Raw genomic sequence first — 12,208 nt, forward strand, 5'->3', positions numbered from 1 at the left:
CTCCCTCCCCCCTCTTTTTTTATTTTTTATTTTATTTTATTTTGTTTTTCAAGACAGGGTTTCTCTGTGTAACAGCTCTGGCTGTCCTGGAACTCACAGAGATCCACCTGCCTCTGCCTCCTTACTGCTGGGATTAAAGGTGTGTGCCACCATTGCCCTACCCAAGGGGTGCTTTTTAATAACTGGCTTGCTTCAGCTTTAACTGTAAGAATTGTAAAATAAGCAGATGTCACAATGAAACTGGAATGTTAGTGCCACACTTTGTTTTAGCAAGCTATAACATGTAAGTCAGTACCAGCTAGTTACCTGGTTGGGTGATTTTAATTCATTCCTTCAGATGGTTGTAATGATTTTCTAATGTACTCATTGGAACAGATCTCAAAGACCAGTTTAGAATGAAAAGTACTTGGTAAACCATTCCTGATGCGGAGAACCTTGCTTTTGTGAGGCCTCTTTGGCTTGGCCTGGTTCTCCATCTTGTGCTCTAAAATCAAAGAAAAAATTTACATGGTTTTAAAACTTACTCAGTGAAAAACAATACCCTACCATCTCTCCCAGAGAAGCTAAGTGCTTATTATCCCTTCACAACATACTAGACCATGACCGGCTATGTTAGCAGCTGGAAATGAGTTGTGAAGGATGTGTGGGAAAGAATGTCTAGTTCTTGTTTTAACCACCATCTGCTCTCCATTCTTTCACTGATGACTCGATGGCTATGGTGCTAACAAGATGCATTTTGTACCATTCATTATTATATTTTAGGCACATATCAGACAGTAAGCCAAATTTGAAAAACTTAAAAAAATAATCAAAACAATGTTCCAACACGAGTCTTCTGTAGAATATTACTTGTGAGCATCTAAGTGAGGCTATGAAATTTATCTAATAAATCAAAAAGAAGAAAAAGCAGGCATGAAACTGTCACCTGGCTAAATAGTCTTCGTTTGTGAAGATTCATATAAAATTGGAGCCTGCCAAGCCTGAGAAACCGAGTTTGATTCCTGGAATCCACATGGTAAAAGAGAACAGAATTCCAAAAGTTGTTCTTTGATGTCAACATGTGTGCCATGGCAGATGCCACCCTTCCCCAATAAATAATATCAAAATTTTTGAGGGTCTTATTTTGTAGCTCTGGTTGTTTTAGAACTTACTATGTAGAGTGTGCTGGCCTAGAACTCATGTAGATTCACCTGCTTCTGACTCCAGAATGCTGGAACTAAAGGCATGCATCACCACACTTGACCCATAGATACTGTAATTTAAAGCACACACACACACACACACACACACACACACACACACACACACACACACACTAGCTTAAAGCACAGGTGCCTATCAATGAGAGTCAGAAGCTGTCAAACTGGTATGCTCTGCACTAGACCTTTTTCCTCAGGAAGGACCCAAAGGGGCTACATTCATCCAGGGGTGGCCAGTTAGTCCTGGCTCACATTTGAGGTCTAAACAGCCATGGGCAGGCTGGCATGCAGAGAACTTCTGGAACCAGAGTATTTTAGAGGAGGACCTTTCTAAATGCGAACCTCAAGCTCAGAACTTAAAAGCATGCCCTTTGAATGGAGGGCTTGATAAGAAGAAAAACAGTAGACAAAGGTGAACCCACACACCTCTGGAAGAGAAGCACGTTACAGGGGAAGATGAAAAATGTGTGTCAGCACCACCTACACTCAGCCACTCATTGCGAGGCTCTAACTGCCTTGATAATACCATGCACACTGAAAAGTAGCCTTAGCTAAAGGACACATTTCTATGTCGGGTCTGAGGGTGAGAATATCTTCCGGATTAATTCCTTTAGTCACACCAATCTCATCAGGTAGGTGCTGTATTCATTTTTAAGATAGAAATACAGGGAGCTGTAGAGGTCACCTGCCCAAGGCCACACAGCTAAGAAAAAAAAAAAAAAAAAAAAGAGGATTTTGAATACAGATCTAATAAAGTGATTGCATAAAAATTAGGCCTTCTAAAATCTGGCACCAGAACTCCAAAGAACAACAGTTTCTTTCTATCATCAGTGTTTCCATTTGGCTGGACTGTCATTGTCCAAGGCTGGGCTCCTTCTCTTTAGATCAGATACCAGATTCTTAGCAGGTACCTGAGAAGACACCAATTTCTTCCTTGCCCTTGGAGAAACAGAGTACCACCTTCACCCTCCCCTCCACACACCTTGTGGCAGTTTTCCCATCGAGTGACTGGGTGGGTTTGTAAGGCTGGCCACAGCTGGGGCTTGGGTCCAGGCTGGGTGACTTAGTTATGGGAGGGGCATTGATCCTGGAGCTCAGATCTCCGCTCAGGAAGTTCTTTGCGTAGGAGGCAAGGTTTGGCACGCTGACCACTCGGCTGGGCACTTCCTCCATCTTCTTTTTCTGTTTGTGTTAGAGGGAAGCTGTTAGCACTACCTGGGAAACAGCATTATTATAAAAGCAAATGGGCTTACCTGACTCAAACGACAAGGGAAAGAGGTAATATTTATATACTTATATATTGCCTGAAAATTTGTTTGGGGGCCAGGCATATTACCATATGCCTTTAATAATCTTATCACTCAGGAAGAGAGGCAGGCAGATTTCTGTGAGTTCAAGGCCAGCTTGCTCTACACAGTAAATTCTAGGCCAGCCAGAGTTACATAGTGAAACCATGCCTCAATTTTGTTGAACTTAATGGATAATTTATTGCAGTGTTGGGGATGAGATCCCTGCTTCAAGCATGTCAGAGATCTTCCACTGAGCTATGCCCCAGCCCTTCACACTATTTTTTCTCCAATCTTTATTTCACATCTTTAAAAAAACTCACAGGTCTATGATCTCTATCCAAGACTTGGGGAAAGACATACTTTATCATTTTAAAAATATTTTAGAGGGCATATGGCATTAGCCTCTAGAGTGCAAATTACATTGCTCCAAAGATGGATAAGTTAAAAACCACAAGTGAGATACTGTCAGGCCCACTCAGTCCAGGTTTGTTACTCTGTGAGCTATGAGATGCTGATTCTTTTCAACTTGTAGGGATCTGTGGCAGGAGATGAAGGAGTTGTGAAAATGCTCATCTTTACAAAATCCACAAGACATTTTGAGATTTTATTATAGAGAAATAAAGGAAGAAGTGGGATAGTCTTACTATTACCCCTCTTTCCCATTATCTAGATGGGATATTAATAGCGACACATGTTTGCTTTAGAAAACACAAAGGCTCATAGAAAATACAAGCCACACATGATCTCTCGGTACTGTTTGCTAGCACTTTAGACTGTTCCACTGAATGCCCACCAGCCCATCAATGTGCTGCAGCTACTTTGAGAAGAAAAGAAGCCTGCAGATTGTATGATGTGTTAAAACCGAGTTACCTTCATGGAAGGGGTCAAGTATCCCGGGTGAGGATTGAAAGAGAAGGACCGATTCCGGTGGGACATCGCACTGGGGAAGGCCGCATAGTGAAATCTTCGCTCTTCCTGGAAGATCAATGCAACCAGGTCTTAGAGTGCTTAGGCGTGTGCCACTGGTCTTGTCCAGGTGGTGGAAGGGCAGAACGAAAGCCTTGGAGAAGTGGAGCGGGCAGGTGAGTGGCAGTCAAGCGGCCAATCACTAAAACACTCCAGGCTTCATGTTACCAGTGAAGAAAAGGGGAAGCTGCCTTAGCAAGAAAATAAATCTAACTATACTGAGCATCTGAAAGTAAAGTCTAGTACAAAAATAGTCATTAATCAAAGAAAACTCTTCCCCATAGTCAAAAAGTTTCAACCTCTCCCTTGCCTTTGTTTGAAACAGGGTCTCAGGTACTCCAAGCTGGCCTCAAACATACTATTCAGCCAAGGATGAGCATGACCCTAAACTTTTGATCTCTTTCTGACCCCCAAGTGCTGCGTTTCAGGCATGTGCCACCACGCTTGATTAGTGTGGGGCTAAGGACTGAAGCCCCACATGTGGGTGCTGGGAACTGAGCCTGGGCCTGCTATGAGAGCAATGAGTGTTCTTAACCTGAGTGACTTTTCTTTCTTTCTTTCTTTCTTTCTTTTTTTTTTTTTTTTTTTTTTGGTTTTTTGAGACAGGGTTTCTCTTTGGCGCCTTTCCTGGAACTCACTCTCTATCCCAGGCTGGCCTCGAACTCACAGAGATCCACCTGCCTCTGTCTCCCGAGTGCTGGGATTACAGGCGTGCGCCGCCACCACCGCCCGGCCCTAAGTGACTTTTCTTTTAAGATAATCCTAACTGGGGCTGGAGTTAGCTCAGTTGTTAAGAGCACTTACTGCTCTTCCAGAGGACCTGAGTTCAGTTCCTAGTGCCTATAATCAGGCAGTTCACAAGTGTCTGTAACTCCAGGTCCAGGGGGTCTGACACCCTAGCCTGGCTGAAAGGGGACCTGTGTACATGTGGCGTGCACACATACACACCTAAGTATAAATAAATAAATAAACAATTGAAAAAGACGACCATAACTACAATACCTTCCTACACTTACCATGTTAGCAGTGATTCCTTATTAATAAAATTCTAAGAGTCAAAGACAGACCAAGGGGAGACATCCCTAAGGAAAAGAGCATCAATTCTTAATGGTTCTTGAGGTATAGAATCAAAGGACTTGGAAATAATCTCCAAGGGGGTCTAGGGAATGGGCTGGCTGCTGGAAAACAGGTGGTGGATCATACAAAAGGAAAGTCAACAATGGCAAATTTGAATGATTCTATTAAAATCCCACGAGAAGTAAATGGATTTTTATCAAATTCTGTAGGTTAAAAAACAGAATCAACATCAAACAAGTGCTGTTAAACTTAGGAGTAGAATTTTTTTCTTTGCCTGTATCTCTCTCTCTCTTTTAAATTTATTTTATGTGCGTTGGTGTGAAGGTGTCAGATCCCCTGGAACTAGAGTTACAGACAGATGTGAGCTGCCATGTGGGTGCTGGGAATTGAACCTGGGTCCTCTAGAAGAGCAGCCAGTGTTCTTAACCTCTGAGCCATCTCTACAGCTACCACCACCCCTCTTTTTTATGAGTACTTAGTAGTAACAAGGGAAAATAATGAAGGATTGATGGGCGGCATTTTATTTGGACAACTCCAGAAAAGTCAGGTTCAGAGCAGTTTACTCCACCAGCTGGGCAGTACCGCCCCTTCCGGCCTAGTCCTCACCGCACGCTTACTCCGCGGGCTGGGCAGTACCGCCCCTTCCGGCCTCGCCCTCACCGTCAGCTGCCTGATGATGTCCTCTCTCTCCTTCAGGCGCGTCTGCAGGCGGCCTATGAGCTGCAGGTCCTCAGGCCGCGAAGTTCCTTTCCCTGGCTTCTCTCCAGAATCTTTCAGCCTGTTCAAAGTAGGTGGTTAGTCCTTCTACAGAGGTTTCTCAACAGGCAGGTGGGAGACTGCTAAGCATGGCCACCCAGGACCTGCCCCTGATCTGGCTCCTGCCAGTTCTCTCACACCTTCAGAACTAAGGGCTGTGCACATAGATTCTACACGCAGCCAGGCTTCTGGAACCAGGTGTAGTTCTGGAGCAAGAGCCCTACCCCATCTCAGCCTGCAGGGTCCCCTGATGCCCGTGAGGCTCTTGCCCCATCTGGTGGAGACATAGAGCACAGCCAGAGTTGGCCTTAGAGTCAAGAAGCCCTTCAGGTGTGGTTGTAAAGGAGACAGGTGTGGACAGGACACATTGCAACTGTTTTGGGTCAAGACTGGTTTTTGAGAGCACAGCCTCTGAAATTCCCTTCCTACTATATGACCAGGAGAAGAGGTTTTAACCTGTGGGCCTGGATCACTGCGTCACTTCCTAACTGGTCTCCCTGTCAATCATCCCTTCTTTTAGTTCCACTATCACTCAGCAACTAGAAGAAAGCTTCTTCTGGCCCTCCAGGGTACTGTCACATGTGTAGTGTGTATTTACACAAGCACACACATACGCATAAAGATAGATCTTTATAGATGAATGGATCCTTCAACTCACATTAAGAGTAAATGGCAATTAACACAGAAGCAATTAACTAGTCAAAGTGCAGACAATAAGAGATTGCTATATAGTTGCTCTCCACAAACTGCTGGCAGGGCCCCATTGCTGAAGACAACACCTGCTCATCTCACTGAACATGGAGGCGTTGAGCTGGTCCCTGCATTGAGACTTCACCCTGCATGCTAGTGTCTTTGGTACAGGAAGGTACTCTACATGCGGTCAAAGGAGATGAATAAACACTAAGCCAGTCATAAACCTCTTTATCTACAACGGTATCCTGTTAGCAAGACATGCTAGGGCAATGGGGGCACAAAGCTTGTGGGAGTAGCCAACCAATATCTGACTCAAGGCCCACCCCCACTCCACAAGATGGAACCCATACCCAACACTGCTGTGTGACCAAAAGCCTGAGACTAGATTGCCTAGGGACCTAGGGTAAAACCAAATACTACTGTTCTAAAAAAAAAAAAGCAAAACGTATCAATAAAATGACTCCTAATGACATCTTGCTGTACTCATATATCAGTGTCTTGCTCAGCCATCATCAGAGAAGCTTCCTTCTACAGCAGATGGAAACAAATACAGAGAGGCACAGCCAGATACTATGCAGAGAGCAAAAGACTTTGAACCCTCAGCCCTAAACAGGACGTCTCCATCAAATCCCCTCCAGTCTCAGGGAAACCTGCAGAGGTGAAGGCTCAAAGATTGTAAGAGCCAGAGGGGATGGAGGACACCAGGAAAACAATGCCCTCTAAGTCAGCAGGATTGGTGCTCAGATGAACTCACAGAGATTGAAGAGCATGCGCAGAGTCTACACACCTCTGCACCAGATGGTATCCTAGAGCTGAAAGAAGTGGGAACATACTTCCATTCCTAGCCCAGAAGCTATCTCGAATTGATAACCACTTGCAAATGAAAATTTAGTTTCTCCAAGGGAGTCTCACCAGGGAAACAAACTCCTCTTACAGGCAGGCTGCCTGCCCAGAACAGATGGCCACAGAAAACAAACTCAACAGCATCTTTAGAGGTGCTTTGTCTCACAATGTGGTGTCAGCGCGTTTCCTTTATTTTTCTATCTTATTTTTAATTTTCATTTTATTTGTGCATATTTTCTCTTTCTCTTTTTACCATACAGGTCCTCTGCATATATATTCTGTCTTCCAGTTTAGTGTTTTTATGGGCTTCCTGAGTGTGCAAACGAGTGGGTCTCGGGGTCTTTATCTGTTTCTTGTGCCTGTTCTTAGGTTCTTTTCCTTCTGTTTGTTTGTTTTGTCCTATTTCAATGTGTTAGACTTTGTCTTATCTTACTATACTATATTATACTTTACTGTTCTATAATAGAAGTCTGTTTGTTTTCTAAGGAGAGACAGAAAGGGGGTGGATCTGGATGGGAAGGGAGGTGGGGAGGAACTGGGAGGAGTAGAGGAGGGGAAACAGGAATAATATATATTATGCAAGAAAAAAATCTATTTCCAATTAAAGGAGAGAAAGAGAGAGGTAGGAAGAGGGAGAGAGAAAGAGGTAGAAAGGAGAGAGAGACAGAGACAGAGAGAGACAGAGAGACAGCCCGCCATAGCCCCTCCTCAGGAGTCATCACAGAAGAGGGACGGACAGACTGTAAGTGCCAAAGATTGAATGACTACGAGGAAAAACTGTGACGCAGCAAAGCAGTGTCACAGAGAAACTCACGACGACGATGGTGGTGACAGCATGCGTGAGATCTGTACAAGCTCAAGACAGACAAAATCCCAGCATGGAGATGGCAGATGAACACCAAGTCCCACACCTAGCTGAGGGGCTGTTGGTAAATGATAGCCCTGGGACGGGAGTCAGTTTTCTTTATGAGGATAGCCTCTGGTATTTGCTCCTCCAGTGGATGGCCACAGATTCAAGAGTATATGGGCCGTACAAATTATACTTGATGGGAGTGAATATGATCAAAATACATTTATGAAATTTTCAAATAACTAATAGAAATGGGAAAAAAATAAAATAAAATGAGGGATGGCCAACCATCCTCAGTTGCCTGGAAATGAAGAGCTTCTGGAACCTAGAGAACGTCTAAGTTTTAAAACCATGAATGCCTAGGGACATTAGGATGAGTTGGTCACTTCCCAAAACGGTAACCTGCCAGTCCCTCCCCACCTGAGCCCAAGACTTTGCTCACTCGGCTTCCAGGGCAGCCAGCCTGGCCTGGAGTCGGGCCTGGGCACCACTGAAATCTGCCACCATGGCCTGCATCTCCTTCCGGTGCTCCTGGCGGAGTGCCTCCACCTCCATGGCTCTCTGGGCTTTCTGGTCCTCCTCCAGCAACCTGTGATGGATGAAAGACAGTCAGGGTCGCCCAGGCTCCGAGCCTGAGCCCTTGGACTTTGGGGCTCATTGCTCCGTTTGGTGGCCTAGTTTAAAAGGCCTTGACCTAAGTCATATCCAAGTGCCTTATGAGAAGTCTACCTGGGGTCTCCGGGTTATGAAACTGAGGGTAAGCCTCCCCATGGGAACCCTTCTTAGGATCTTCCCACATCAGCAAAGGAGAACCCTGGTCAAAAGAGCTGCCTTCCTTGGAAGAAGGAAAAGAGACCTGGAGGGAGCCCGAGAAAACACTCCCTTCCCCTGCATCCCCCACCCCCCAGGCAGAGGTAGCATTCTCTCAGGCCTAGCCCTCTGAAACGCAGGAGAACCCTATCCAGGGTTTCCAGAAAGGTGGGTGGGACAGGCAAAAGGGTGGTAGTTAGGGCCAGGCTACTAAAGTCCTTGGCTTTTGCTATTATTTTAACGGTGTGACCTTTGGCCCAGTGTCCTCTTCCATTATGTGGAAGTGACACAGTACCTATCTCACAGGGTCATTGTGAGGAGAAACTGAGCTCATGTATATCTGGAGAAGTCCGTGGCACAAAGCCCTTTTCATCCACAAGCTACCATTGTTCTCTAGACGAGGCTCCTTAATGGTCCTGCAGCTGAGTCCTAGGGGAGCCTTCCACTTTCAGGAAGTACACGTACATTTTTATGTGCTGCCCTTTTCTCCCAGGTGAGGGATCATCGCTTTCCTCACTTGAAGAAAGACGTGCCTAGGGTCACATGGTGCATCTCTTGATCTATGGTGCTCTATCTCAGCCAGATGGGCTCCAGGCTCTTTTTTTTTTTTTTTTTTTTTTTTTTTTTGGTTTTTTGAGACAGGGTTTCTCTGTGTAGTTTTGGTGCCTGTCCTGGATCTCTCTCTGTAGCCCAAGGCTGGCCTCGAACTCACAGAGATCTGCCTGGCTCTGCCTCCCGAGTGCTGGGATTAAAGGCGTGCACCACTGCCTCCAGGCTCCTGGTTCTTCTTAGATGAACTCATATTTCAGGGTCACCTGGGAAGGAGGCCCCATGACCTCAGTTAGATGATGACTGAGTTATTTCACACCAATGTGAGTGCACAGGGTGGGAAGGGTCCTGTGAATAGCCCATCTTGCTGTGGTCGGCTCCTTTCGTGGACACTCTCACACTGGTTCTTTTGTATTGTTTGAGACAGGGTCTTACCCTGTAGCTCACACTGCCTGGAGCTCACTGTGTTGCCCAGGCTGGCCCCAAACTCTTGACACTCCTGCCTCAGTCTCCCAAGTGCTGAGATCAAGGGCATGCGCCACCATGTCCAACTTCCTTTGGCTGATCTTACTTGGATGCTTCTTTCTGGAGGAGGCCAGGTCCTTCATTCTCTGTTCTGGAAACCCCCTCACCTTTGGCTGTTACAGCAGCAAGGGTGAGGCACAGTCTCAGAGTGGTGCCACAATTTCACCCGCCAACTCCAGCATCTCCTGGGAAACTTTCAGGAATGCAAATTCGAACTAACTCTAATTCAGGGGCTAATTCTCAGGCTCCTTTTCAGCTCCATTGAATCTGACACATCTGACACGGAGATTAGTTTAATAAAGTGTTCAGTGAAGAGTGTGTGTGTGTGTGTGTGTGTGTGTGTGTGTGTGTTCAAGTACAAGTTCTTGTCCATGGTAGGAAAGTGCTCTACCACTAGCTACATTCCCAGACCCCAGGTTTATGCTCAATTTTATGAATTTTAACAACGGATTCCCCACCCCCTTCTTAAGTCAGTGCTATTTGCCTAACCTTGTTCCAAATACTTGGCATGGAATCCCTTCTGGGGGCGTCAGGGTAGAGTCGGAAAGGTCTCACTAGGTGGTTTCTGCGGGCATCGAACTCAAGATTCCTCTACCTCAGCCTCCTAAGTGCTAGGATTAGAGGCAGTGCCATTACCCATGGCATCTCTTTCCTTTGTCTCAATTTTCTCTACCACTTACGTGCTGGGCTTTCCCATGCCTGATGCTCTGGGCAACTGGGGCCTGGGAAAAATTAAAAAAACTTGGTTGTGATGATGCACAAGGGGGAAAGTTACACTTGTTGACCAAAGTGAAAGCCCCAGCCTTTCTGCATACCTGTAGTGTGGGGTAGAGCAAGCTGTATGAACCCCTGCGCCGGCTCCCTTCTCTCTTATAAAGAAGTGCTTTAAAGATGAAATGAGCGAGTACAATCAAAGTGGGAAGTAGTTTAGAACTGGCCCAGCAGGGTTCACAACACACAAGCTAAAATAATCAGAGGAAAGAGGATCCTCTGTGTATGACACAAGAGAAATTGTGAATAACTAACTCTGGGGTGAAACACTCAAAAACAGATGGAGCACACAAATTCCTTGACCGAAACAAACTGACAAATCTTATTCCTAAAGAAACAGAACCCTAAGAAGTCCCAGTCAAGAGACTGAATTTGTATTATAAACCTTCCAACAGTGAAGGAAACTCTCCCAGCGTGGTGCTTCCTCCATGCTTGGTAGGGGGCCAGGCTTTCTGCATGGCCTGTTACTGCCCTGAGTCCCTGAGCCATGATGGCATTGCCCCTTTGTCAAGATGCAACCTTAGCTAGTTAAGAAGGCACAGCGCTGCCGGCCAGGTGGTGGTGGCACACGCCTTTAATCCCAGCACTCAGGAGGCAGAGGCAAGCGGATCTCCATCAGTTCGAGGCCAGCCTGGGCTACAGAGCGAGATCCAGGAAAGGCACAAAACTACACAGAACCAAACAAAAACAAAAACACACAAAACAAAAAAACTAAGGCACAGCACTGTCGGAACTATCCCATTACATTGTCTCTTCTGGGTCTGATTCTAGGTCTAAGAAGTCTTGAGGGGAGAGGAGAGTCCTGTTTCAGATCTCAGAGGCACAAGCAATGATGGAGGAAAGAAAGGAGGGAGGAATGTGGGGAAGGGAAAGAATGGAAGCTGGGTGGCCCACTCACCGGTGCTGCTCACGCAGCTGCAGCGCCTCCTGCAGGTGCTGTTCCACCTCTGCACGCAAGCGTAATACAGTGCCTTGGAGCTGAGCATTCTCCTCCAGGAGCCCCTTCTTGGCCGCACAGGGCGTGGAACCAGGAGGCTCTACAACGCCCACATCCTGGGGGGAAGGCAGCAGGTAGAGACTTATTAATTTTTTTTTTCCCAGCAGGTGCCAGGGCCAGCTCAGCGCGAGGGACTTAGGGGTGCTGCTGACAGAGCTGTATCGGATTCCTGATGAAGGGCTCCCATGCAGTCTCTTCTTGTTTGGGGTGTTGGCTAAATCTGGCCCTCTGAGACTTTAATAAGAGGTCGGATAATCTACACATTCCACCTGTTTTAAGATGCCATGTCTTTAACCTTGCAACTTCCCAGCGGTCACTGTTCTAATAGTTAGGAGATTCGTGTCAATTGTACTGTATCAACATTCAGTTCTCCAGGAGTTCTGAGTGTGGAAGGTCTGGGCGAACAGAGACCCCAGTGTGGAGCTGTTTTGACATCAAGCAGGGGGCGTATCACAAGGAGGCAGAGTCAGGGTGCCGGTGCCAGGAGACCAAGAGAGAACAGGGCTGTAGATGCAGTTTGTAGCCAGTGGTGGAGGAGGTTTTTCCATGATGCATTGAAGCATCTGGAGCGTATTCCAGTGACAGCCACAATGGCGTGCTGTGTGTTACCCCAATACCTGAAGCTTGATGCTGGAATTGTTGCAAGGTGATACCAACTAGAGTAGGAATTAGGAATGTGCAAGGAAGGGGCTGATGTGCAGAGCCTGAGCAGGAAAAGAAAGGGGAGTTGCCTGGGGTCTGGAGAACAAGGCCAGAGAGGTCTAAACAGCGAGTTGGTCTAGGGAGTGTTCTGAGATATTTCCCCCACAGATTGGAAGAATGACCCAGACTAGCTACCTGGAGGGATAAGCAGTACAAACAGGTATCTGAACTGTAAGTAACC

General features: G+C 46.3%; 1 protein-coding gene across 2 annotated transcripts in view; it reads right to left on the minus strand.

The window, feature by feature from the left end:
- Fam184b (family with sequence similarity 184 member B) overlaps positions 1-12,208 on the minus strand; it is a 100,513-nt gene that overhangs the window by 1,132 nt on the left and 87,173 nt on the right. The window contains exons 11-16 of one of the 2 annotated variants that reach the window (XR_005092330.1): positions 11,227-11,381; positions 8,116-8,262; positions 5,192-5,309; positions 3,359-3,463; positions 2,182-2,381; positions 307-484 (exon numbers count right to left, since the gene is read on the minus strand). Coding sequence is in view for 1 of the 2 variants with exons in the window: in XM_037209017.1 (XP_037064912.1) it covers positions 391-484; positions 2,182-2,381; positions 3,359-3,463; positions 5,192-5,309; positions 8,116-8,262; positions 11,227-11,381 (819 nt within the window). In the remaining variant the exon portion in view is untranslated. Of the gene's footprint in view, positions 1-91; positions 485-2,181; positions 2,382-3,358; positions 3,464-5,191; positions 5,310-8,115; positions 8,263-11,226; positions 11,382-12,208 lie in introns of those variants that run through there. The other variant, XM_037209017.1, reaches the window with a different exon arrangement.

Source organism: Peromyscus leucopus, chromosome 10 (genome assembly GCF_004664715.2).
Source record: "Peromyscus leucopus breed LL Stock chromosome 10, UCI_PerLeu_2.1, whole genome shotgun sequence".
NCBI lineage: Eukaryota > Metazoa > Chordata > Mammalia > Rodentia > Cricetidae > Peromyscus > Peromyscus leucopus.